Source organism: Somniosus microcephalus, chromosome 3 (assembly GCF_052327205.1).
Source record: "Somniosus microcephalus isolate GS21.2 chromosome 3, FLI_Smic_1.0, whole genome shotgun sequence".
Classification (NCBI taxonomy): domain Eukaryota; kingdom Metazoa; phylum Chordata; class Chondrichthyes; order Squaliformes; family Somniosidae; genus Somniosus; species Somniosus microcephalus.
In genome coordinates, this window is record NC_140989.1 from 50066098 (window position 1) to 50093651 (window position 27554).

The window sequence follows — 27554 nt, forward strand, 5'->3', positions numbered from 1 at the left end:
CAATCACATTAGACAAGCTGTGGCCTGCAGCAAAAGGGGAGAGATATTTATTCCAGTATACAGTATGTTATTTAATGAATAATATTCCAGCACAAAGCACACAAATATCAACATTCCACTGAATGTACAACAAAATGGCTCATAATTTCCCGTCAAAGTAACGGTGAATCTAATGGCGCTCGCCGTCATTTATGCGCAAATTCTAACAGCAACTTCAGGCAAATAGCAGATGCGACGTTAAACGTGGAAATCCAAAAGTTGCTGTTTGAAATGCGCTCCGCTGTTAGCTTTGCGAAAACTGCATCTCCATTGAAATGCATTCAATGACGTGAAATTGCTGTATTTACGGGGTAGATATGAACTAAACTCGCCACAGAAAGTTAATTCTTGTCCATTTCAGTCTAAATACCCGTTTAACGACTGCCAGTCAACTTCACCGGCACTGAAAATTAACTATTAACAAGTGTAGAGTCTCATTCCTTCAGGTTTTAATTGTTGGGAAAAAAATTTTAAAAAGTAAAATTATTTTTTTTCTTTAAACTTTTCCTTTGTCTTTTTTTTCCCCCTCTCCATCTTAATCCAATCTTTCTTTCCCCCTCTATTTCTTTCTGTACTTGATTTGATATTGAATTCGCCCATTCTAATTTACACTTCCTTCTCAATCCTTGCGCTGTTAATTTCACAATCCTTCAATTGGATTGGTTAAGGAGTTGCTTGTCCTGGTCACTCAGGTCCCAGATGCCCGGTTTCCCTCACTGAGCCGTTATCAACATGCACTTTCAGCAACTTGCCGCGCAAAAAATTTTAAAAACCTAAATGTGCAAGGACAAGTCTAATTAACGGCAGAGACTGTTAGATGCCCTGCCACAGCAAATTATGGCCAAATAACCATAATTCTTATTAAGTGGTATTAGCTGGATTTCCAGCTGTTCGATACTTCTGCTAATCAGCTTTAGATCACAATCTAGGTCGACACTTCAGTGCAGTACTGAGCAAATGCTGCATTGTCAGATGTCAGTTAAACTGAAGCCCCACGTGCCCATTCAGGTAAAGTTAAACACTCCTATGGAACTATTTGAAGAGCAGTAAATTTCTCTGGGTGTCCTGTCCAATATCTGTCCCTTGACCATCATCATCATCAAAACAAATGAACTGTTCATTACCTCACGGTTTGTGGGATCTTGCTGTGCTTAAATCAGCTGTCGCATTTGCCTGAAGAGACAGTAATTCATTGGCCTCGATATCAACCACCCCCCAGCCGACGGGTGGGTTATAAATATAAAAACAGGAAAAACGTCCCCAAGCCAGCATGTACGAGTCATGGGCGTGTCCAGCCGTCGGGTGGCGGGACACTTCATGAACGTATTGGAATCAGGCTCCCACAGTGCAACTGGGAGCATGATTTAAATTTAACAATTGCCACGCACATTTCCCAGGGGCTGGGAACCCGGTAGTCAATGGGAGGTGGGAGCTGCTGGCTCAAGAAGTTAAGTGCCTTTTACAGCACTCCTTGTGGTTCAGGAAGAGCAGGATTGCTCCCCCCCGGCCACTCGAGGAACACTTCTGCCTCCCCTCTGTCTCTCTCTCCACCTGCCGCGATTGCTAACCCCTCTCCCCCACCCCCATCCCCCCAGCAAGCCCCGATCTCTCCGTCCCGCAATGGCCTCTCTTTCTCTATCCCTACCCCCCCCCCCCCCCCCCAAAACACAATTGTCGGGGACCGTCCCCAAGGGTCCCCGGCTACAGCCTCCTGCGGCTAGCTTTTCCGCCCAGCAGCTGGCCATCCGGTCAATTTGGCCGGCTGCCAGACTGGAAACTGAACGAGAAAATTATAATGTGGTCCTACCATTAAATTCAGTAGAATCCTTGTCCCCAGCCAGGGGGAGTGATGCAGAGGGAGGCAGAAGTGTTCCTGGAGGGGCTGGGGGGAGCAATCCTGGTCCACCTGGCACACAAGGAGTGCTGTAAAAGGCACTTAACTTCTTGAGCTGGCAGCTCCTGCCTCCCAGTTACTGCTGTGTTTCCCAAGCCCTGGGAAACCCGCGCAGCAACTGTTAAATTTTCCCCACGCTAACCTCCCCGTAAATAATCGAGGCCATTGTCTATGAAGTCCTTTTGGGATGTCCTGAAAAGTGCCCTATAAAAGTTTCTCCTTCAACTTTACGGATCACCAGCAAGTCAAAATGGGCACCATACTAGCATTCCTGCCATCACCAATACATGGCAGCCACAAGAACGGTAGGAAATCCAAAGCAGTGAGTTGGATCAAAGCAGGTTAAGTCCTTCGTGACTTCGGTTCAAATCCTTTGTCTGTTGGCTGCAACTGTCCAAAGTAAAATAGGTTCAGTCTCAACACTGTTCCCCGTCCACGAGCCCACAGCATTAAAATGCCCTTATTGACAATCTCACGAAGACAGGCCGCAGGATGTATGGCGTAGGAGATGGTGCAGTAGGGGATTGGCAGAGCAAAGGAAGTTTTTCTATGCATCTAAACATCCTGAGCAACTAGTTTATAATAGCTCAGTAAGTCGAATTCCATTTTTATATACACGATTCTGCGATTTTTACTCGGCTTTTTGGGAGGGGTGATCACACAATGATTCTGCAGGTTTTTCTGTGAAATTAGTAGCATTGCTAGCAATGAACAAAGTTCGCTAATCAAACTGCGATTTTGTGGGATTCCAGGATCGTACTAGTGTTTTGGGGATCATATTCCTGAATTTGGTCTGCTTTCTGTCAAAAAAAGTGAAAACCAGTGCCCTCGGCTAGATGTGAAGTGGAAGTGCTTGAAGAAAAACTCTCAAAAAAATTGGATACACAAAATAGCAACGATAGGCTTTCTCACTAAAAAAGGCAAAGCCCGTGGGGTGGCCAGTAAACAAGGACAGCCAAATGGGGCTTAGTTATCGACAGGACTTGAAATGAAGAGTCCAGTTTATACTTAATTTTGTTGCAGATCATAAAAATGAAAAAGACTCCTGGGTTCCCAAAACTGCATGACGTAGCACTTATTAAGAACACTAATATATCGAACATGACAATTTCTGTATGTGTTATTTCTTACCTTCATATCTATCCAACACCTGCACCACATTGGGGAGATGATTAACAGCCTGGTAAATCCGGTAGCAGTCCTGTAGGAGTGCCGCCTGACGCTGGAACTTCTTCGCCAGGCGGTTGAGGTCAGGAAATCGCCGAAGAAGATCCTCTTGTAAATTCTGCCGAAGCTCAGTGTCTTCCACAAAAGCCTCCACCAGGTTAAGCCTTTTCAAGGCAATTGATAGGAACTCATTAGACATTTGCTTTAAACTACTTAACAACATGTTATTTCAGTTAGAAACTCACAGAATAGAGAGGAAAACAGCCCATGAAGATAACACCTTCACCCATATGAAGCTGTGGTACAGCACATGGAATGTGTGTCACCATAGAGAGTTGACATGCAGCTTCACTGTCCAATTCCCTATTTTATCTAGGGGGCATAATTTCAGAATAAGGGGGCACAATTTTAAAATGGAAATGAGGAGGAATTTCTTCTCTCAGAGGGTCGTGAATCTTTGGAATTCTCTTCCCCAGAGAGCTGTGGAGGCTGGGTCATTGAATATATTTAAGGTGGAGATAGACAGATTTTTGAATGTTAAGAGAGTGAAGGGTTATGGGGAGCGGGCAGGGAAGTGGAGTTGAGGCCAAGATCAGATCAGCCATGATCTTACTGCTTACTGAATGGTGGAGCAGGCTCGAGGGGCCACACGACCTACTCCTGCTCCTACGTCTTATGTTCTTATTTCTGTAGAAAGAAATCAAACAAAAGCGGGGTACCAGATCTGATTTGGGGGGGGGGGGGGGGTGAAGAGAAGGGGTGCGAGAGAAAGATTTTGACTCTTATGATGCAGCTTCTAGTGTCAAGTTCACAGTGACACTGGCAGGGGTCTGGGAGCATCTTGGCTGGATATTGTCTCAGCTTGTGGCTTTGATCAGGGTTGAGGAGAAAGTCAGGGCAGGGAATAAAACTTGAGGTAAAGAACAGCCATCTCTACCCCTCCTTGCTTTGGAGATTGCCAAGCAGAACAGAAACGCCAGAGCCTACAATAAGAATTCCTGCTCACAAGACAGAACTTTCATTTGTCGAGCACTTTTCACAACCTCAGGATACCTCAAAGCATTCACAGCTAATGATGTACTTTTGCAGCGTAGTCACTATTACAATGCATGAAACTCATGGACGAATCCCTGTACAAACTGAGTCCACCTCAGAAATAAATCTAATCAGCACTGAGCTACTGCACTTCAACCACCAGGCAGCCAGAACACTAGAACTTGCGCAGTGCCCCTGGATTAGAGGGGAGACCAAGAGCCAGGGTGCTCCGGATTGCTTTTCCGTGCAGGCCGGGCCCCCCACCCCCTAAGCACACACTGGGTGAGGTCAGGATGGAGACTACATGCGGTGCCCATGGTCACATAGCCTCTTAGCATTTGCTATGACTGCAGAGGTAGCCTTCTACATTGCAAGGATTGAAAGTGCAAAGAGGATTCTGCCAGTTAGCCACTCCTCCTCTCCCACTGCCCTTCACCAAATAATGGGAAACTAATTTGAGTGGAAGCATTCCAATTTAATTGGGATCATATATAAACACATTAAAAAATATAACAACCATAATTTGAAGGTTACGAAAAATCCTACATCTCTAACATTTTAACATGTTGTATTCTTGGTTTTGAATCTTTCTGTATCCTGCCATCAGTATAAATAATTTTTTTTTAACCTTGCAACTCGCAAATAAATCACAGTCCTGGGTATTATGCTGCCACCCTGTGGCCATAAGAGTAGTACAGACAAAAACCATGAAGACGCCACACAAAAATGTATTCCAGAAATTCGGGTCCCCACAGGTGAGTACGCGCTGGGTACTCATGCGGAGGGCCAATAAAAGTGCCAGTTTCGTGCCTGCGCGGGAAACCAGAACTTCCGTTCCCTTGAAAGAAGGGGTTCACAGGTCGAATATGTGCGCCGGAGAGGCAGCGCATACGCCTGGAACTTCCGGGGTTTTTTTTTTATACAGGTTTCTCCGGGAGGGTAAGTCTCCAGCAGTTACGCTTTTAAAAAGCAGTTGCAAGGTCTGCTTTTAACAAGGTAAGTGGTGAATTAAGTAAAATTAAAACATTTTTCCACAGGTTTATTATTTTTAAATACTTTAAAGGTGTTTATTTTTAGCCGTTAAAAACTGTAATTCATTTTTTCAAAAATTTAAATTGTTTAAAATAGTTATTTTAGGTAATGTATAGTTATTTTAAAAATGTGATTAAAAAAAAAATTTATTTGAAGTTTTAGTGATGTTTTGGGAAGAATCTCTATTTCATAGATTTGACAGCTCTTCCTGTCAAATCTATGAATAGAGATTCCCTGCTACGATTGGCTCTCCATGGCCCACGTGATCCCAGGGGACGCTTTGAACTAACTGCGCCCCTGGGATACGTAAGCACTGCGCGCCAGCCGTTGGAGGAGGCCCAGGATCGGAATCCCACGCGGGCCCACAGCACAGCGGCCGGCGCGCTAGATAAGTGCAGGTCGGGGGCTTGCACCCACGGGAAGCCCCCGACCCGAATTTCTGGCCCATTATCTTTTTTTTCCCTTCTCCCCCGCAGCCCCCCCCCCCCCCCATTAAAAAGGTACTTATCTTCTAATTGTACTCCATCTTTCACAATAATGCCCCTACAATCAGTGCATTAAAGGTACCAGCCTCGTCTGCCTGATCTGGGCATTAAGAGGGTGCAACTGATTGAAAAATGGGGTGAAGACCTGCAGAACACTCATTTTTGGTGAGGATATTTTAATGAACTCCCAATTACGTCATTTCGACGTCACACATTTTCCTGACGTTTTGCGCATACAGCACTTAAGTCATCTCCCCGCCCATATAAAATGGCATCCAGGGTTGCTCGTGACTGAGCCGTATGTGGAAGTTAATTTAAACAATCGCTGCAGAAAGATGGTTTCCAAAATTTTCAGGCCATTAACAGCCCCCTTTTTTTTCCCGCTCACAATATTCAGAAGCTTCTGTGGCAATTGTCGTGGTGCCAATATTTCTCCTCCACGTTTCCTTCAGACCTTCTGCACCCCTCAGGAGCTTGGCTGTTTTTGGATAATCTTGGGTATATTCCAAACTAGCCAGACTGCAATGCCTGCTCCTTTAAGCAGCTGCTGAAATTTAAACCCTGCGCCAGCGCACGGATTCCTGCACACCAATCGCAGGCCTTTTCCACATGAGCTCACCCACAATATTCAAGAGAGACTGACCCCAGAAACACACGATCGATGGGGTGGGAGTATTCTTGCACCATCCAACTTCCAGTGGAGCTTACATGCAAGTGGAAAATCTAGACTCCTATATCGAAATAAAACTAATTGTGTCCAATTCTGGTCACCACACTTTAGGAAGGATGTGAAGGCCTTCGAGGTTGCAGAGGAGATTTACTAGAAATGGTACCAGGGATGAGGGACTGTAGTTATGTGGAAAGACTAGAAAAGCTGGGATTGTTCGCCTTAGAGAAGGTTACGGGAAGATTTAATGAAGGTGTTCAAAATTATGAGGGGTTTTGATAGAGTAAATGGGGAGAAACGGTTTCCACTGGCAGGAGGGTCGGTAACCAAAGTATACAGATTTAAGATAATTGGCAAAAGAATCAGAGGCGACATGAGGAGTTTTTTTTTTAATAAACGCAGCGAGTTGTGATGATCTGGAATGCACTGCCTGAAAGGGTGGTGGAAGCAGATTCAATGGTAACTTTCAACAGGGAATTACATAAAAGCTTGTGGTGCTATGAGGACAGAGCAGGGGAGTGGGACTAATTGGATAGCTCTTCCATAAAGCCAGCACAGGCACGATGGGCTGAATAGCCTCCATCTGTGCTGTCAAGACCATCTACGGCCCAAGCACCCAAGGCCCTACCCCACTGCGGGCCAAGAACGGAGAGGTACTCATCAAGGACAGAGAGGCAGTCAGTGTCCGCTGGAAGGAGCACTTCGAAGATCTCAACTGCGACTCTGTCTTCGATGCGAGTGTCCTCAACTCCATCCCACAGCATGCTACCCGCCACCATCTCGGCACAACCCCAGCCCGGTATGAGGTTGAAAAGGCCATCCGACAACTGAACAACAAGGATTCAGGAGCAGATGGAATCCCCGCTGAGGCACTAAAGCATGGCGGAGAAGCACTACTGGCGCGAATTCATGAACTAATTTCTCTTATCTGGAAGGAGGAGAGCATACTCAGAGACGCCGTAATTGTGACCATCTTCAAGAAAGGTGACAAGTCTGATTGCGGTAATTACAGGAGTTTCCCTGCTGTCTGCCACAGGGAAAGTCATCGCAAGAATCCTCCTCAATCGCCTTCTCCCAGTGGCCGAAGAGCTCCTCCCAGAGTCGCAATGCGGATTCCGCCCACTAAGGGGCACAATGGACATGATCTTCACCGCACGTCAATTACAAGAGAAATGCAGGGAACAGCACCAACCACTGTACATGGCCTTCTTTGATCTCACAAAGGCCTTCGACACTGTCAACCGTGAGGGATTATGGATTGTCCTCCTCAAATTCGGCTGCCCTCAAAAGTTTGTCACCATCCTCCGCCTGCTTCACGACGACATGCAAGCCATGATCCTGACCAACGGTTCCACCACAGACCCAATTCACGTACGAACCAGAGTCAAACAAGGCTGTGTCATCGCACCAACGCTCTTCTCGATCTTCCTTGCTGCAATGCTCCATCTCACCCTCAGTAAGCTCCCCACTGGAGTGGAGCTAATTTACAGAACAAATGGGAAACTGTTAAACCTTCATCGCCTCCAGTCCAGATCCATGGTCGTCCGATCCTGTCGTCGAATTACAGTATGCAGACGACGCTTGCGTCTGCGCTCATTCGGAGGTCGAACTCCAAACCATCGTCAACACCTTCACCGAAGCGTACGCGAGCATGGGCCTTACACTAAACATCCGTAAGACAAAGGTCCTCTACCAACCTGCCCCCGCCACACAGTACTGCCCCCCGATTATCAAAATTCACGACAAGGCCTTGGACAACATTTCCATACCTCGGGAGCCTACTGTCAACAAGGGCAGACATCGACGACGAAGTCCAACACCGCCTTCAGTGTGCCAGTGCAGCCTTCGGTCGCCTGAGGAAGAGAGTGTTTGAAGACCAGGACCTCAAACCCGGCACTAAGCTCATGGTCTACAGAGCAGCAGTGATACCCGCCCTGCTGTATGCCTCAGAGACATGGACCATGTACAGCAGGCACCTCAAAGCACTGGAGAGGTACCACCAACGCTGCCTCCGCAAGATCCTGCAAATCCATTGGCAGGATAGGCGCACCAACGTCAGTGTTCTCGCTCAGGCCAACATCCCCAGCATCGAAGCTTTGACTATGTCACATTGTCCGCATGCCCGATACGAGACTCCCAAAACAAGCGCGCTACTCGGAGTTCCGGCACGGCAAGAGAGCCCCAGGTGGGCAGAGGAAACGCTTCAAGGACACCCTCAAAGCCTCCTTGAAAAAGTGCAACATCCCCATCAACACCTGGGAATCCCTGGCCCAAGACTGCACAAAGTGGAGGAGAAGCCTCCGGGAGGCGCCGAACACCTCGAGTCTCTTCGCCGGGAGCAAGCGGAAGCCAAGCACAGGCAGCGCACATCAACCCAAGCACCCCACCCACCCGCCCCTTCAACCACCGTCTGCCCCACCTGTGAAAGGAGACTGTAGGGCCCGCATTGGACTCATCAGTCACCCAAGAACTCATTTTTAATGTGGAAGCGAGTCATCCTCGGTTCCGAGGGACTGCCTAAGGAGGAGGATAATTCTATTAACTACTCCTGATGGCTTAGTGGGCACTGCCAGATATGTAAATGTATTGAGCCATAGTCAGGAAGGTTTCCGGTTTGATCCCGTTTCTGCCGAGTTAGGAAGGGCAGCTATGGTGGTACATTCTGCCTCAGTGCCCCTGGGCTAGGGAGAAAGGAAGAGGGGGAAAAGCCTGTACTGATCACTATGCAGTGACCCATGTTGGAAAATCTGCAGGTATGGACATCAATTATGTGACGACACAAATGGGCTTGGCTATGATGCCCACTGCAGTCAGGTAGCTCCCCAACACTCATTTTCTAGGCTCATATATGAAGAATATCCATTCAGGAGAGGCACTAGAGGGCTCCTGGAACCATAAACCTCTAGACTCAAACTATTCCAATGCTCTCCTGGCTGACCTTCTGCCCTGCAACCTCCGTAAACACTGCTGCCCGTTTCCCATCTCGCACCAAGTCCTGTTCACTCATCAACCCTGTGCTCGCTGACCTACGGTGACTTCCGGTCCAGCTCCTTCTTGTTTTCAAATCGCTCCATGATCTGGCCCCTCCTTATCTCTGTAACTTCCTCCAGCCCTACAACCCTCCGAGATCTATGTGCTGCTCCAAATCTGACCTCTTGCTATCCATTGGCGGCCATGCCTTCAGCTGCCGAGGCCCCAAGCTCAGGAATTCCCTCCCTAGACCTCTCCGCCTCTCTCCTCTTTGACCAAGCTTTTGGTCACCTGTTCCAATATCACATGTGGCTCAATGTCTCATTTTGTTTGAAAACGCACCTTGGGAAGTTTTACTACATTAACAGGTGCTCTATGAATGCAAGTTGTTGCAGGAGTTAGTGCCTGCTAAACGACAGGACAGAGAATGGAAGATAACTGGGGAGAAAGGAAAATCTACATTTTGATATTAATCCCTTACTTGCCACAGGTCATATTCAGGATAATTCCTGGAGCAGAATTTCATACCATCTCAATCAATGTTCCCCGTGAGCTGCGTTTTGTTCTACGCGGCCGGGTTCTTTCAAGGCACAGTCCCTTTAAATTTCTGCGCATACACGGTATTTCCAATGTAAAAACTTTTAAGCGGCCTGCGTGAAATCTTGCAGATTTACTGCGCGGCCACACACGCACGCACGCAGCTTAGAGGGAACACTGATCGCAACCTTTTCCTGCATGGTTTCAGAGCACAAAATTCTGAAGTTTTACGGTATGACCAGCAGAGGGCAGCAGGATCTTCATTTTTCGAATTTTACTACCCTCCATTTTGAAAGAATCTAGACATTCACCAACAACAAATTGCATTTATACAACAAATTTGCCTTTACTGTAGAAAAATGTCTCACGGTACTTTTTAGAGGCGCAAGGAGGAAAAATGGATGCCACGCCAAAGAAAGATATAAGGGGAGGTGACAATAAATATGTATTGTTTCCATTATCATAGTAACAAGACTTCTACAGCCAAATGCACACCCATTTTACTGGCTACAACAGGGAACATTACCACACTATAAAACTAAGCTTGCCACATTAATGATCACAAAAAGAAAAAGTTTGAGTGTAGGAGGGTTAGGCAGTGCAATGTGCAAAATGGATGGGCAGGAGCAATTCCATAGAAACATGCATTAGATGACAAAGCATGCATTTTCCTACAGTTTTGAATGAGGCGGATTCATTGAGTATTTAAGTCAGGACCCTGTTTGCGTGGGGGGGGGGGGGGGGAACGGTATTTCAGTGCGTAACTGGGAGTGAGGTGGGTTTGCAACATGTACTGTGTGCAGCGTAGTCTACTTACATACAATTTTATACGCCGGCTGCACCCTCACCCCAACAGTTGAAACAAGGCCTGCAAACATTCAAGTCACCACTGGCCTTTTGTCTTGTCTGAGGTAGTAAGGTTGGCTTGGCTCCAGCCCAGCTTTGGAACATATTATTGAAAATCACATCCGCCTCCTCCCCCGAGAATAAACTGCAAAGCATATTTTTCAGGCAAAAAGATATCTTGTGCTATTTGACATAAGGCATAAGCTTGGTCCTTACAAGGGCCGATTCTACGAATGGGTGCTCCCAGAAAGGTACAGTAACACTCGCAGAAAGTTCAGGCCAGAAAATCACAGGCCTGCAGCCCTACTGTCTGCAATGCAAGACTTGTCCGGTTAGGCTCGAACTGGGAGGCTCCAACAGCTATTTTATATTACCATACATTCACACAAAGTGTGGCACCGAGCACAAAAAGCATTTGTTTCAGACTGTACAATGTCACGGACAAGCCAGCTGTAGTTCAAAGTGGCTGAAAGGTGAGAGAATACAATAAGCCGGAGGAAGCCAGATTCTGATCCCTTCCCAAATAATCAATATACAGAGAGTTGCAGAACTCTTGATTATTTTCATGTGGGGAAGTGGGTGCTCAGTCACAAGGCAGCAGGGAGCAGCTCCTTCAGCTGCAATGACTTGTATGGCCAGGTATGATTTTTTTGAAGGTTTCCCCGAGTCAAGCATCCCTACAAAATACATCAGAGTGGCTCCAAGTGCACATGAAGACCCAAGAAAAGAAAATATCTCTTTGCTATAAAATTAAATGTGTAAGATAATAAAAGTGAGGAGAGAGAGCACACAAGAGGGGGGAAGCAGGAGAAAGAGAAAATATCAAAATCATACTACGTACATACACCATCCACTCCATCCCTTCACACGAGCTGAATCCTAGAGGGGCTGTGGACAGGACACCCATCTTCACATATTCTGGTCATGTTCCTTCATTCGTTTTCTGGACAAAGCCAATTCGATTCACTCCACGTGATATCAAGAAACGGCTGAGCGCACTGGATTCAGCAAAGGCTATGGGCCCCGACAACATCCCGGCTATCGTCCTGAAGACTTGTGCTCCAGAACTAGCCAAGCTGTTCCAGTACAGCTACAACACTGGCATCTATCCAACAATGTGGAAAACTGCCCAGGTATGTCCTGTCCACAAAAAGCAGGACAAATCCAACCCGGCCAATTACTGCCCCATCAGTCTACTCTCAATCATCAGCAAAGTGATGGAAGGTGTCATCGACAGTGCTATCAAGCGGCACTTACTCACCAATTTGCTCACTGATGCCTACTTTGGGTTCTGCCAAGACCACTCGGCTCCTGACCTCATTACAGCCTTGGTCCAAACATGGACAAAGGAGCTGAATTCCACAGGTGAAGCGAGAGTGACTGCCCTTGAGATCAAGGCAGCATTTGACTGAGTGTGGCATCAAGGAGCCCTAGTAAAACTGAAGTCAATGGGAATCGGGGGGGGAAACGCTCCACTGGCTGGAGTCATACCTAGCACAAAGGAAGATGGTTGTGGTGGTTGAAGGTCAATCATCACAGCCCCAGGACCGTGTCCTAGGCCTAACCATCTTCAGCTGCTTCATCAATGACCTGCCCTCCAACATAACGTCAGAAATGGGGATGTTCGCTGATGACTGCAGATTGTTCAGCGGCATTCACAACTCCTCAGATAATGAAGCAGTCCATGCCCACATGCAACAAGACCTGGACGACGTTCAGGCTTGGGCTGATAAGTGGCAAGTAACATTCGTGCCACAGAAGTGCCAGGCAATGACTATCTCCAACAAGCAAGAGTCTAACCACCCCCCCATACATTCAACGGCATTACCATCGCCGAATCCCCCATCAACAACATCCTGGGGGTCATCATTCACCAGAAACTTAACTGGACTAGCCACATAGGTACTGTGGCAACAAGAGCAGGTCAGAGGCTAGGTATTCTACGGCGAGTGACTCACCTCCTGACTCCCCAAAGCCTTTCCACCATCTACAAGGCACAAGTAAGGAGTGTGATGGAATACTCTCCACTTGCCTGGATGAGTACAGCTCCAGCAACACTCAAGAAACTCGACACCATCCAGGACAAAGCAGCCCGCTTGATTGGCACCCCATCCACCACCTTAAACATTCACTCCCTCCACCACCGGCATACTGTGGCTGCAGTGTGTACTATTTACAAGATGCACTGCAGCAACTCGCCAAGGCTTCTTCGGCAGCACCTCCCAAACCCGCTACCTCTTCCACCTAGAAGGACAAGGGCAGCAGGCGCATTGGAACACTACCACCTCCAAGTTCCCCTCCAAGTCACACACAATCCCGACTTAGAAGTATATTGTCGATCCTTCATCATCGCTGGGTCAAAATCCTGGAACTCCCTACCTTCACCACTCTGACTGCAGCGGTTCAAGAAGGTGGCTCACCACCACCTTCTCAAGGGCAGTAAGGGATGGGCAATAAATGCTGACCTTGCCAGTGACGCCCACATCCCATAAACGAATTTTTAAAAAAACACAAAAACCCAAGACTAGCCTCATAATTAGAGGGCCCTGCCCAAAATCTGCCATCTCTAGCTTCTGATAAGTGACCTCCCTCTACTATGACAAAGTGCAGGCCTCCATACAACAAACATGTCGATGAAGCACCTGTAGAGCACATCCAAATCATAATGAGTGTCTCTCGGCCTCTACCAGGAATGGGAGACACCACACCCTGGGGCCCATTTTTGAAGGCTCACTTGGCATCACTGCCCCTACCCCCCCAAAAAATAGCCAAACAACCTCCCAAAATGCAAAAGCCATACAGCAACAAAAATATTCACAAAATGCGAATGTAAACTCAAAGCTACAGTTAAAAAAATAAAGCTGAATGGAGCTGCTCCAACAAAAGCAGGCCCTCCCGGTGACATGTCACAACAGGTCTAGACAGAATCTCAAAAAAGTGTCTATGGAAAGCCAGAAAATCAACAGCATCTTAGTATGAAAAATGGCAGGAGGGGGGGGGGGGGCGGGCAATAGTGTGACTTTTAATGTCACAGGACATGGGGAGTAGGTTGGAGGGGGCTACACAAAATAGCTGCTCCCAGACTACTTCTGGCCAGCAATTCGTAAACAGAAGTAGAATATACTTATCAATTGAGCACGTCCAAACTGGCAATGCGACCACAGGACCAGTTCAACAAGTACATTGCATGACCAGCTACCAAAATAGAGAAACAGCAGCTCTGAAGGGCACAGCAGTTCAAAAGCAGTTACTGTTTAACCACAGGACTGACAATGCATGAAAAAAGCTTCCATGCCTAAAGCTCTCATTGCCCAGTGCTGCGCAAGTCAAATCCAGGTCTGGTGACTCTGTTCTAGGTTCTCCTTAAAGTTAATAAGGCTCTTGGGCCTTCCCGCATGAAAAGTGGAGGCACTCAATTCCTGCTCAGCGCAAAGTCAGCTGATCTGAACCAGAACAGCACATGGGGACACTAAAAAATTAGCTTCTACTCTCCTAGGCTAATGAGGGCAAAACTCACGATAAAGGAGGGCAGCAGGTATCTATAGACAGCGTGACCTTCAGGAAAAAGGGGAGGGGCAAGAGGAGATTTTTTTTTAAACCACAGGAATTATCCTGCTCACAATCCCCTGTATATCAATCTCCTACTGGCTATAAAGAAAGTGTGCTTTTCTGTATTTGTTCACCCAATAGAATATTTGTAGTTCTACCCTTCCAGGGTTGTGTCTGGACAGAGTATTTTGAACTGTATAACATTAGTGAAGTGCTGGTGGTTACAGGCCTGTCACTGGTAGTGGTGATGATAGAGGCAGGCGCAAGCTGATGTGGGTGAATCCAGAGCATCACACAACACTTAAAGCACACATATTTGCACAACATTAAGCATACTGACACATATTACTTTTCCAGGGTAGCGGAAATCTGGAAGTCTCTCCCACAAAAAGCTATTGCGGCTAGGTCAATTGAAAATTTCAATTAGGCAAGGGTATTCAGGGTGATGGAACGAGGGTGGGTAGATGGCGCTGAGTAACAGGTCAGCCATGAACTAACTAAATGGATGAACAGGCTCGAGGGGCTGAATGGCTTACTCCTGATCCTGTGTTCCGATGGAGTACAAGTACCATTATGCTGGTTAAGCCTAGTACTACCAATACAGACATGATTCATTCCCTGAAAAAGAAAACACAAAGCAGAAACATGGGTTTGAGATGGTCAACGGGTCAGGTTTTAGCCCAACTGAGAGTATCTATTTCACAACATAGAGCACTATTTCCAATATCGCTCATCGTAAGACTAGCAAATATAGAAAACTAGCTGAAGTGCCCGGCGGTGCCAAGGCTTTTTCGAGGGAATGTTGTTGTTGGAAGAGAGAGCGCGCGACTGGGGGGGAAGAGAGAGAGCGACTGGGGGGGAAGAGAGAGGGCGACTGGGGAGGAGGGGGAGGGGAGGGAGGGAGGGGGAAGGGGAGGGAGGGAGGGGGGAGGGAAGGGAGGGGGGGAAGGGAGGGCGGGGGAAGGGAGGGAAAAAGGGGGGGCGGGAAGGGAGGGCGGCCCCCCCCCCCCACGTCTCCGCTCCTGCTGCGCGCGCACCCTAGCGGCGCTGGGCTGAGGCTCGGCCCTCCAGCCTTCGAGTGGGGCCGGGAGGTGCCTAGCTCGGGCGTGGGTGCAGAGGAGACGCCGAGGCTTCTAGGCCTACCTGGAAAAACGGGGAAAGGTAGGAAAATTAATGAGATTAGATAAGTTAATTACTTTCTAAATCATTTTTTTTTAAAACAATATGTGTTTTAAAAGCAACGTTTTTTTTTTAAGACGCAGAAAGCGGAAAAAGAAAGGCAAAGTTTGGAATCAAGATGGCGGCGACTCACCTCGGTTCAGAAGGATAAGGCCCGGCCACACACGCACCGATTGGCCCGGCGGCACACGCCAGCAACCCGGCGTACGATTGGTCGAGCTCGAGGTCACTCTGTCGCTAATGAGCGGATAATGAGATGCTAATGAGCGGAATGTTAAGGTTTTTGGGATACCGCGGGCGCGATTTTAGCCCGGCCGAAACGTAAATACGCTTAAAACCGTCTCGGAAGCGTAAGCTTTCTTTGGAGGTAACGCGCGCGTAGGTACGCCCTGTAACTTTCGAGCGCATACCCGACAGACGCACACGCGATGACAGACAGAAGTACCGATATATATATATACTAGCTGGGGGAGCCCGGCGGTGCCGAGGCTTTCTCGAGGGCATGTTGTTGTTGGAAGAGAGAGAGGGAGCGACTGGGGGGAAGAGAGAGAGGGAAGGAGAGAGAGAGAGAGAGGGAATGAGAGAGAGGGAGGGAAGGAGAGAGAGAGAGAGAGAGAGCGAGCGAGAGAGGGGGAAGGAGAGAGAGAGAGAGAGAGAGAGGGGGAAGGAGAGAGAGAGAGATGGGAGGAAAGAGAGAGAGATGGAAGGAGAGAGAGAGAGCGGGAAGGAGAGAGAGGGAAGGAGAAAGAGAGGGAAGGAGAGAGAGAGAGAGGGAGGGAAGGAGAGAGAGATTGGGAGTGTGAGAGAGAGAGAGATTGGGAGTGTGAGAGAGATTGGGAGTGAGAGAGAGAGAGAGATTGGGAGTGAGAGAGAGAGATTGGGAGTGAGAGAGAGAGAGATTGGGAGTGAGAGAGAGAGAGATTGGGAGTGTGAGAGATTGGGAGTGAGAGAGAGAGAGAGAGATTGGGAGTGTGAGAGAGAGAGAGATTGGGAGTGTGAGAGAGAGAGATTGGGAGTGTGAGAGAGAGAGATTGGGAGTGTGAGAGAGAGAGACTGGGAGTGTGAGAGAGAGAGACTGGGAGTGTGAGAGAGAGATTGGGAGTGTGAGAGAGAGAGAGATTGGGAGTGTGAGAGAGAGAGAGATTGAGAGTGTGTGAGAGAGAGAGATTGGGAGTGTGTGAGAGAGAGAGATTGGGAGTGTGAGAGAGAGATTGGGAGTGTGAGAGAGAGATTGGGAGTGTGAGAGAGAGATTGGGAGTGTGAGAGAGAGAGAGATTGGGAGTGTGAGAGAGAGAGAGATTGGGAGTGAGAGAGAGAGAGAGAGATTGGGAGTGTGAGAGAGAGAGATTGGGAGTGTGTGAGAGAGAGAGATTGGGAGTGTGAGAGAGAGAGAGATTGGGAGTGTGTGAGAGAGAGAGAGAGAGATTGGGAGTGTGAGAGAGAGATTGGGAGTGAGAGAGAGAGAGATTGGGAGTGAGAGAGAGATTGGGAGTGTGAGAGAGAGAGAGATTGGGAGTGAGAGAGAGAGAGATTGGGAGTGAGAGAGAGAGAGAGAGATTGGGAGTGTGAGAGAGAGAGAGATTGGGAGTGTGAGAGAGAGAGAGATTGGGAGTGTGAGAGAGAGATTGGGAGTGTGAGAGACAGAGAGATTGGGAGTGTGAGAGAGAGAGATTGGGAGTGTGAGAGAGAGAGATTGGGAGTGTGAGAGAGAGAGAGAGATTGGGAGTGTGAGAGACAGAGAGAGATTGGGAGTGTGAGAGAGATTGGGAGTGTGAGAGAGAGAGAGATTGGGAGTGTGAGAGAGAGAGAGATTGGGAGTCAGAGAGAGAGATTGGGAGTCAGAGAGAGAGAGAGATTGGGAATGTGAGAGAGAGAGAGATTGGGAGTGAGAGAGAGAGAGAGATTGGGAATGTGAGAGAGAGACTGGGAGTGTGAGAGAGAGACTGGGAGTGTGTGAGAGAGAGAGATTGGGAGTGTGAGAGAGAGAGAGACTGGGAGTGTGAGAGAGAGAGAGATTGGGAGTGTGAGAGAGAGAGATTGGGAGTGTGAGAGAGAGAGATTGGGAGTGTGAGAGAGAGAGATTGGGAGTGTGAGAGAGAGAGATTGGGAGTGTGAGAGAGAGAGAGATTGGGAGTGTGAGAGACAGAGAGAGATTGGGAGTGTGAGAGAGAGAGATTGGGAGTGTGAGAGAGAGAGAGATTGGGAGTGTGAGAGAGAGAGAGATTGGGAGTGAGAGAGAGAGAGAGATTGGGAATGTGAGAGAGAGACTGGGAGTGTGAGAGAGAGATTGGGAGTGTGTGAGAGAGAGAGATTGGGAGTGTGAGAGAGAGAGAGACTGGGAGTGTGAGAGAGAGAGAGATTGGGAGTGTGAGAGAGAGAGATTGGGAGTGTGAGAGAGAGAGATTGGGAGTGTGAGAGAGAGATTGGGAGTGTGAGAGAGAGAGATTGGGAGTGTGAGAGAGAGAGAGATTGGGAGTGTGAGAGACAGAGAGAGATTGGGAGTGTGAGAGAGAGAGAGATTGGGAGTGTGAGAGAGAGAGAGATTGGGAGTCAGAGAGAGAGATTGGGAGTGAGAGAGAGAGAGAGATTGGGAATGTGAGAGAGAGACTGGGAGTGTGAGAGAGAGATTGGGAGTGTGTGAGAGAGAGAGATTGGGAGTGTGAGAGAGAGAGAGACTGGGAGTGTGAGAGAGAGAGAGATTGGGAGTGAGAGAGAGAGAGACTGGGGGGGAGATAGAGAGAGAGAGAGATTGGGAGTGAGAGAGAGAGAGATTGGGAGTGTGAGAGACAGAGATTGGGAGTGTGAGAGAGAGACTGGGAGTGTGAGAGAGAGAGATTGGGAGTGTGAGAGAGAGAGACTGGGGAGAGAGAGAGAGAATGGGGAGATAGAGAGAGCGACTGAGGGGGAGAGAGAGAGCGACTGAGGGGTGAGAGAGAGAGAGATGTGGAGAGAGAGAGAGAGAGAGGGAGAGACTGGGGAGATAGAGAGAGAGACTGAGGGGGGAGAGAGAGAGAGAGACTGAGGGGGGAGAGAGAGAGAGACTGAGGGGGGAGAGAGAGAGAGACTGAGGGGGGAGAGAGAGAGAGACTGAGGGGGGAGAGAGAGAGAGACTGAGGGGGGAGAGAGAGAGAGACTGAGGGGGGAGAGAGAGAGAGACTGAGGGGGGAGAGAGAGAGAGACTGAGGGGGGAGAGAGAGAGAGACTGAGGGGGGAGAGAGAGACTGAGGGGGGAGAGAGAGAGAGACTGAGGGGGGAGAGAGAGAGAGACTGAGGGGGAGAGAGAGAGAGACTGAGGGGGGAGAGAGAGAGAGACTGAGGGGGGAGAGAGAGAGAGACTGAGGGGGGAGAGAGAGAGAGACTGAGGGGGGAGAGAGAGAGAGACTGAGGGGGGGAGAGAGAGAGACTGAGGGGGGAGAGAGAGAGAGACTGAGGGGGGAGAGACAGAGCGACTGAGGGAGAGAGAGAGGGAGACTGGGGGAGAGAGAGAGAGATGGGGGAGAGAGAGAGAGATGGGGAGAGAGAGAGAGACGGGGGAGAGAGGAGAGAGACTTTTTCGAGGGCATGTTGTTGTTGGAAGAGAGAGCGAGTGGGGGGGGGGAAGAGAGAGAGAGAGAGAGCGAGTGGGGGGGGGGGGCGGTGCAGAGCCTTTTTTGAGGGCATGTTGTTGGAAGAGAGAGAGGGAGCGACTGGGGGGAGAAGAGAGAGAACGACTGGGGGGGGGAAGCGAGAGAACGACGGGGGGGGGGAAGCGAGCGAGCGACTGGGGGGAGAGAGAGAGAGCGACTGGGGGGAGAGAGAGAGAGCGACTGGGGGGAGAGAGAGAGAGCGACTGGGGGGAGAGAGAGAGAGCGACTGGGGGGAGAGAGAGAGAGCGACTGGGGGGAGAGAGAGAGAGCGACTGGGGGGAGAGAGAGAGAGCGACTGGGGGGAGAGAGAGAGAGCGACTGGGGGGAGAGAGAGAGAGCGACTGGGGGGAGAGAGAGAGTGCGACTGGGGGGAGAGAGAGAGAGAGCGACTGGGGGGAGAGAGAGAGAGCGACTGGGGGGAGAGAGAGAGAGCGACTGGGGGGAGAGAGAGAGAGCGACGGGGGGGGAGAGAGAGAGCGACTGGGGGGGAGAGAGAGAGCGACTGGGGGGAGAGAGAGAGCGACGGGGGGAGAGAGAGAGCGACTGGGGGGAGAGAGAGAGCGACTGGGGGGAGAGAGAGAGCGACTGGGGGGAGAGAGAGAGCGACTGGGGGGAGAGAGAGAGCGACTGGGGGGGAGAGAGAGAGCGACTGGGGGGAGAGAGAGAGCGACTGGGGGGAGAGAGAGAGCGACTGGGGGGAGAGAGAGAGCGACTGGGGGGAGAGAGAGAGCGACTGGGGGGAGAGAGAGAGCGACTGGGGGGAGAGAGAGAGCGACTGGGGGGAGAGAGAGAGCGACTGGGGGGAGAGAGAGAGCGACTGGGGGGAGAGAGAGAGCGACTGGGGGGAGAGAGAGAGAGCGACTGGGGGGGAGAGAGAGAGCGACTGGGGGGAGAGAGAGAGCGACTGGGGGGAGAGAGAGAGCGACTGGGGGGAGAGAGAGAGAGCGACTGGGGGGAAGAGAGAGAGCGACTGGGGGGAAGAGAGAGAGCGACTGGGGGGGAAGAGAGAGAGCGACTGGGGGGGAAGAGAGAGAGCGACTGGGGGGGAAGAGAGAGAGCGACTGGGGGGGAAGAGAGAGAGCGACTGGGGGGGAAGAGAGAGAGCGACTGGGGGGGAAGAGAGAGAGCGACTGGGGGGGAAGAGAGAGAGCGACTGGGGGGGAAGAGAGAGAGCGACTGGGGGGGAAGAGAGAGAGCGACTGGGGGGGAAGAGAGAGAGCGACTGGGGGGGAAGAGAGAGAGCGACTGGGGGGGAAGAGAGAGAGCGACTGGGGGGGAAGAGAGAGAGCGACTGGGGGGGAAGAGAGAGAGCGACTGGGGGGGAAGAGAGAGAGCGACTGGGGGGGAAGAGAGAGAGCGACTGGGGGGGAAGAGAGAGAGCGACTGGGGGGGAAGAGAGAGAGCGACTGGGGGGGAAGAGAGAGAGCGACTGGGGGGGAAGAGAGAGAGCGACTGGGGGGGAAGAGAGAGAGCGACTGGGGGGGAAGAGAGAGAGCGACTGGGGGGGAAGAGAGAGAGCGACTGGGGGGGAAGAGAGAGAGCGACTGGGGGGGAAGAGAGAGAGCGACTGGGGGGGAAGAGAGAGAGCGACTGGGGGGGAAGAGAGAGAGCGACTGGGGGGGAAGAGAGAGAGCGACTGGGGGGGGAAGAGAGAGAGCGACTGGGGGGGAAGAGAGAGAGCGACTGGGGGGGAAGAGAGAGAGCGACTGGGGGGGAAGAGAGAGAGCGACTGGGGGGGAAGAGAGAGAGCGACTGGGGGGGAAGAGAGAGAGCGACTGGGGGGGGAAGAGAGAGAGCGACTGGGGGGGAAGAGAGAGAGCGACTGGGGGGGAAGAGAGAGAGCGACTGGGGGGGAAGAGAGAGAGCGACTGGGGGGGAAGAGAGAGAGCGACTGGGGGGGAAGAGAGAGAGCGACTGGGGGGGAAGAGAGAGAGCGACTGGGGGGGAAGAGAGAGAGCGACTGGGGGGGAAGAGAGAGAGCGACTGGGGGGGAAGAGAGAGAGCGACTGGGGGGGAAGAGAGAGAGCGACTGGGGGGGAAGAGAGAGAGCGACTGGGGGGGAAGAGAGAGAGCGACTGGGGGGGAAGAGAGAGAGCGACTGGGGGGGAAGAGAGAGAGCGACTGGGGGGGAAGAGAGAGAGCGACTGGGGGGGAAGAGAGAGAGCGACTGGGGGGGGAAGAGAGAGAGCGACTGGGGGGGAAGAGAGAGAGCGACTGGGGGGGAAGAGAGAGAGCGACTGGGGGGGAAGAGAGAGAGCGACTGGGGGGGAAGAGAGAGAGCGACTGGGGGGGAAGAGAGAGAGCGACTGGGGGGGAAGAGAGAGAGCGACTGGGGGGGAAGAGAGAGAGCGACTGGGGGGGAAGAGAGAGAGCGACTGGGGGGGAAGAGAGAGAGCGACTGGGGGGGAAGAGAGAGAGCGACTGGGGGGGAAGAGAGAGAGCGACTGGGGGGGAAGAGAGAGAGCGACTGAGCGACTGGGGGGGAAGAGAGAGAGCGACTGGGGGGGAAGAGAGAGAGCGACTGGGGGGGAAGAGAGAGAGCGACTGGGGGGGAAGAGAGAGAGCGACTGGGGGGAAGAGAGAGAGCGACTGGGGGGGAAGAGAGAGAGCGACTGGGGGGGAAGAGAGAGAGCGACTGGGGGGGAAGAGAGAGAGCGACTGGGGGGGAAGAGAGAGAGCGACTGGGGGGGAAGAGAGAGAGCGACTGGGGGGGAAGAGAGAGAGCGACTGGGGGGGAAGAGAGAGAGCGACTGGGGGGGAAGAGAGAGAGCGACTGGGGGGGAAGAGAGAGAGCGACTGGGGGGGAAGAGAGAGAGCGACTGGGGGGGAAGAGAGAGAGCGACTGGGGGGGAAGAGAGAGAGCGACTGGGGGGGAAGAGAGAGAGCGACTGGGGGGGAAGAGAGAGAGCGACTGGGGGGGAAGAGAGAGAGCGACTGGGGGGAAGAGAGAGAGCGACTGGGGGGGAAGAGAGAGAGCGACTGGGGGGGAAGAGAGAGAGCGACTGGGGGGGAAGAGAGAGAGCGACTGGGGGGGAAGAGAGAGAGCGACTGGGGGGGAAGAGAGAGAGCGACTGGGGGGGAAGAGAGAGAGCGACTGGGGGGGAAGAGAGAGAGCGACTGGGGGGGAAGAGAGAGAGCGACTGGGGGGGAAGAGAGAGAGCGACTGGGGGGGAAGAGAGAGAGCGACTGGGGGGGAAGAGAGAGAGCGACTGGGGGGGAAGAGAGAGAGCGACTGGGGGGGAAGAGAGAGAGCGACTGGGGGGGAAGAGAGAGAGCGACTGGGGGGGAAGAGAGAGAGCGACTGGGGGGGAAGAGAGAGAGCGACTGGGGGGGAAGAGAGAGAGCGACTGGGGGGGAAGAGAGAGAGCGACTGGGGGGGAAGAGAGAGAGCGACTGGGGGGGAAGAGAGAGAGCGACTGGGGGGGAAGAGAGAGAGCGACTGGGGGGGAAGAGAGAGAGCGACTGGGGGGAAGAGAGAGAGCGACTGGGGGGGAAGAGAGAGAGCGACTGGGGGGGAAGAGAGAGAGCGACTGGGGGGGAAGAGAGAGAGCGACTGGGGGGGAAGAGAGAGAGCGACTGGGGGGGAAGAGAGAGAGCGACTGGGGGGGAAGAGAGAGAGCGACTGGGGGGGAAGAGAGAGAGCGACTGGGGGGGAAGAGAGAGAGCGACTGGGGGGGAAGAGAGAGAGCGACTGGGGGGGAAGAGAGAGAGCGACTGGGGGGGAAGAGAGAGAGCGACTGGGGGGGAAGAGAGAGAGCGACTGGGGGGGAAGAGAGAGAGCGACTGGGGGGGAAGAGAGAGAGCGACTGGGGGGGAAGAGAGAGAGCGACTGGGGGGGAAGAGAGAGAGCGACTGGGGGGGAAGAGAGAGAGCGACTGGGGGGGAAGAGAGAGAGCGACTGGGGGGGAAGAGAGAGAGCGACTGGGGGGGAAGAGAGAGAGCGACTGGGGGGGAAGAGAGAGAGCGACTGGGGGGGAAGAGAGAGAGCGACTGGGGGGGAAGAGAGAGAGCGACTGGGGGGGAAGAGAGAGAGCGACTGGGGGGGAAGAGAGAGAGCGACTGGGGGGGAAGAGAGAGAGCGACTGGGGGGGAAGAGAGAGAGCGACTGGGGGGGAAGAGAGAGAGCGACTGGGGGGGAAGAGAGAGAGCGACTGGGGGGGAAGAGAGAGAGCGACTGGGGGGGAAGAGAGAGAGCGACTGGGGGGGAAGAGAGAGAGCGACTGGGGGGAAGAGAGAGAGCGACTGGGGGGGAAGAGAGAGAGCGACTGGGGGGGAAGAGAGAGAGCGACTGGGGGGGAAGAGAGAGAGCGACTGGGGGGGAAGAGAGAGAGCGACTGGGGGGGAAGAGAGACGAGCGACGGGGGGGGGAAGAGAGACGAGCGCGACTGGGGGGGGGAAGAGAGACAGAGCGACTGGGGGGGGAAGAGAGAGAGCGACTGGGGGGGGAAGAGAGACAGCGCGACTGGGGGGGAAGAGAGAGCAGCGACTGGGGGGGAAGAGAGACAGAGCGACTGGGGGGGAAGAGAGAGCAGCGACGGGGGGGGAAGAGAGACGAGCGACTGGGGGGGAAGAGAGACAGCGCGACTGGGGGGGAAGAGAGAGCAGCGACTGGGGGGGGAAGAGAGACAGCGCGACGGGGGGGGGAAGAGAGACAGCGCGACTGGGGGGGAAGAGAGACAGCGCGACTGGGGGGGAAGAGAGACAGCGCGACGGGGGGGGAAGAGAGACAGCGCGACGGGGGGGAAGAGAGACAGCGCGACGGGGGGGGGGGAAGAGAGACAGCGCGACGGGGGGGGGAAGAGAGACAGCGCGACGGGGGGGGGGAAGAGAGACAGCGCGACGGGGGGGGGAAGAGAGACAGCGCGACGGGGGGGGGAAGAGAGACAGCGCGACGGGGGGGGGAAGAGAGACAGCGCGACGGGGGGGGGAAGAGAGACAGCGCGACGGGGGGGGGGAAGAGAGACAGCGCGACGGGGGGGGGAAGAGAGACAGCGCGACGGGGGGGGGGAAGAGAGACAGCGCGACGGGGGGGGGGAAGAGAGACAGCGCGACGGGGGGGGGAAGAGAGACAGCGCGACGGGGGGGGGAAGAGAGACAGCGCGACGGGGGGGGGAAGAGAGACAGCGCGACGGGGGGGGAAGAGAGACAGCGCGACGGGGGGGGGAAGAGAGACAGCGCGACGGGGGGGGGGAAGAGAGACAGCGCGACGGGGGGGGGGAAGAGAGACAGCGCGACGGGGGGGGAAGAGAGACAGCGCGACGGGGGGGGGAAGAGAGACAGCGCGACGGGGGGGGGAAGAGAGACAGCGCGACGGGGGGGGAAGAGAGACAGCGCGACGGGGGGAGGAGCCGGGGGGAAGAGAGACAGCGCGACGGGGGGGGGGAAGAGAGACAGCGCGACGGGGGGGGGGGAAGAGAGACAGCGCGACGGGGGGGGGGGAAGAGAGACAGCGCGACGGGGGGGGGGGGAAGAGAGACAGCGCGACGGGGGGGGGGAAGAGAGACAGCGCGACGGGGGGGGGGGAAGAGAGACAGCGCGACGGGGGGGGGGGGAAGAGAGACAGCGCGACGGGGGGGGGGAAGAGAGACAGCGCGACGGGGGGGGAAGAGAGACAGCGCGACGGGGGGGGAAGAGAGACAGCGCGACGGGGGGGGGAAGAGAGACAGCGCGACGGGGGGGGGAAGAGAGACAGCGCGACGGGGGGGAAGAGAGACAGCGCGACGGGGGGGGAAGAGAGACAGCGCGACGGGGGGGGAAGAGAGACAGCGCGACGGGGGGGAAGAGAGACAGCGCGACGGGGGGGGAAGAGAGACAGCGCGACGGGGGGGGGAAGAGAGACAGCGCGACGGGGGGGGAAGAGAGACAGCGCGACGGGGGGGAAGAGAGACAGCGCGACGGGGGGGGAAGAGAGACAGCGCGACGGGGGGGGAAGAGAGACAGCGCGACGGGGGGGGAAGAGAGACAGCGCGACGGGGGGGGGGAAGAGAGACAGCGCGACGGGGGGGGGAAGAGAGACAGCGCGACGGGGGGGGGAAGAGAGACAGCGCGACGGGGGGGGGGAAGAGAGACAGCGCGACGGGGGGGGGAAGAGAGACAGCGCGACGGGGGGGGGGGGAAGAGAGACAGCGCGACGGGGGGGGGAAGAGAGACAGCGCGACGGGGGGGGGAAGAGAGACAGCGCGACGGGGGGGGAAGAGAGACAGCGCGACGGGGGGGGGAAGAGAGACAGCGCGACGGGGGGGGGAAGAGAGACAGCGCGACGGGGGGGGGAAGAGAGACAGCGCGACGGGGGGGGGAAGAGAGACAGCGCGACGGGGGGGGGGAAGAGAGACAGCGCGACGGGGGGGGAAGAGAGACAGCGCGACGGGGGGGGGAAGAGAGACAGCGCGACGGGGGGGGGGAAGAGAGACAGCGCGACGGGGGGGGGGAAGAGAGACAGCGCGACGGGGGGTGGGAAGAGAGACAGCGCGACGGGGGGGGGGAAGAGAGACAGCGCGACGGGGGGGGGGAAGGAGACGAGAGACAGCGCGACGGGGGGGGGGAAGAGAGACAGCGCGACGGGGGGGGAAGAGAGACAGCGCGACGGGGGGGGAAGAGAGACAGCGCGACGGGGGGGGGGGAAGAGAGACAGCGCGACGGGGGGGGGAAGAGAGACAGCGCGACGGGGGGGGGAAGAGAGACAGCGCGACGGGGGGGGGGGGGGAAGAGAGACAGCGCGACGGGGGGGGGGGGGGAAGAGAGACAGCGCGACGGGGGGGGGGAAGAGAGACAGCGCGACGGGGGGGGGGGAAGAGAGACAGCGCGACGGGGGGGGGGGAAGAGAGACAGCGCGACGGGGGGGGGAAGAGAGACAGCGCGACGGGGGGGGGGAAGAGAGACAGCGCGACGGGGGGGGGGGGAAGAGAGACAGCGCGACGGGGGGGGGGAAGAGAGACAGCGCGACGGGGGGGGGAAGAGAGACAGCGCGACGGGGGGGGGGAAGAGAGACAGCGCGACGGGGGGGGGGGAAGAGAGACAGCGCGACGGGGGGGGGGGGAAGAGAGACAGCGCGACGGGGGGGGAAGAGAGACAGCGCGACGGGGGGGGGAAGAGAGACAGCGCGACGGGGGGGGGGAAGAGAGACAGCGCGACGGGGGGGGGGAAGAGAGACAGCGCGACGGGGGGGGGAAGAGAGACAGCGCGACGGGGGGGGGAAGAGAGACAGCGCGACGGGGGGGGAAGAGAGACAGCGCGACGGGGGGGGGAAGAGAGACAGCGCGACGGGGGGGGGAAGAGAGACAGCGCGACGGGGGGGGGGAAGAGAGACAGCGCGACGGGGGGGGGGAAGAGAGACAGCGCGACGGGGGGGGGAAGAGAGACAGCGCGACGGGGGGGGAAGAGAGACAGCGCGACGGGGGGGGGGGAAGAGAGACAGCGCGACGGGGGGGGGGAAGAGAGACAGCGCGACGGGGGGGGGAAGAGAGACAGCGCGACGGGGGGGGGAAGAGAGACAGCGCGACGGGGGGGGGGAAGAGAGACAGCGCGACGGGGGGGGAAGAGAGACAGCGCGACGGGGGGGGGAAGAGAGACAGCGCGACGGGGGGGGGAAGAGAGACAGCGCGACGGGGGGGGGAAGAGAGACAGCGCGACGGGGGGGGGGAAGAGAGACAGCGCGACGGGGGGGGGAAGAGAGACAGCGCGACGGGGGGGGAAGAGAGACAGCGCGACGGGGGGGGAAGAGAGACAGCGCGACGGGGGGGGGAAGAGAGACAGCGCGACGGGGGGGGAAGAGAGACAGCGCGACGGGGGGGGAAGAGAGACAGCGCGACGGGGGGGGGGGAAGAGAGACAGCGCGACGGGGGGGGAGAGAGACAGCGCGACGGGGGGGGGAAGAGAGACAGCGCGACGGGGGGGGGAAGAGAGACAGCGCGACGGGGGGGGGAAGAGAGACAGCGCGACGGGGGGGGGGGAAGAGAGACAGCGCGACGGGGGGGGGAAGAGAGACAGCGCGACGGGGGGGGGAAGAGAGACAGCGCGACGGGGGGGGAAGAGAGACAGCGCGACGGGGGGGGGAAGAGAGACAGCGCGACGGGGGGGGAAGAGAGACAGCGCGACGGGGGGGGGGAAGAGAGACAGCGCGACGGGGGGGGAAGAGAGACAGCGCGACGGGGGGGGGGGGAAGAGAGACAGCGCGACGGGGGGGGAAGAGAGACAGCGCGACGGGGGGGGGAAGAGAGACAGCGCGACGGGGGGGGAAGAGAGACAGCGCGACGGGGGGGGGGAAGAGAGACAGCGCGACGGGGGGGGGGGGAAGAGAGACAGCGCGACGGGGGTGGGAAGAGAGACAGCGCGACGGGGGGGGGGGGAAGAGAGACAGCGCGACGGGGGGGGGAAGAGAGACAGCGCGACGGGGGGGGGGAAGAGAGACAGCGCGACGGGGGGGGGGGAAGAGAGACAGCGCGAAGGGGGGGGGGAAGAGAGACAGCGCGACGGGGGGGGAAGAGACGACAGCGCGACGGGGGGGGGGGAAGAGAGACAGCGCGACGGGG

General features: G+C 54.9%; 1 protein-coding gene across 1 annotated transcript in view; it reads right to left on the bottom strand.

Annotated features, from left to right (window-relative positions):
• Positions 1-27554, bottom strand: part of msh2 (mutS homolog 2 (E. coli)) — a 98695-nt gene that overhangs the window by 34157 nt on the left and 36984 nt on the right. The window contains exon 6 of the mRNA XM_085980369.1: positions 3065-3264. Coding sequence (XP_085836495.1) covers positions 3065-3264 — 200 coding nt within the window. The remainder of the gene's footprint in view (positions 1-3064; positions 3265-27554) is intronic.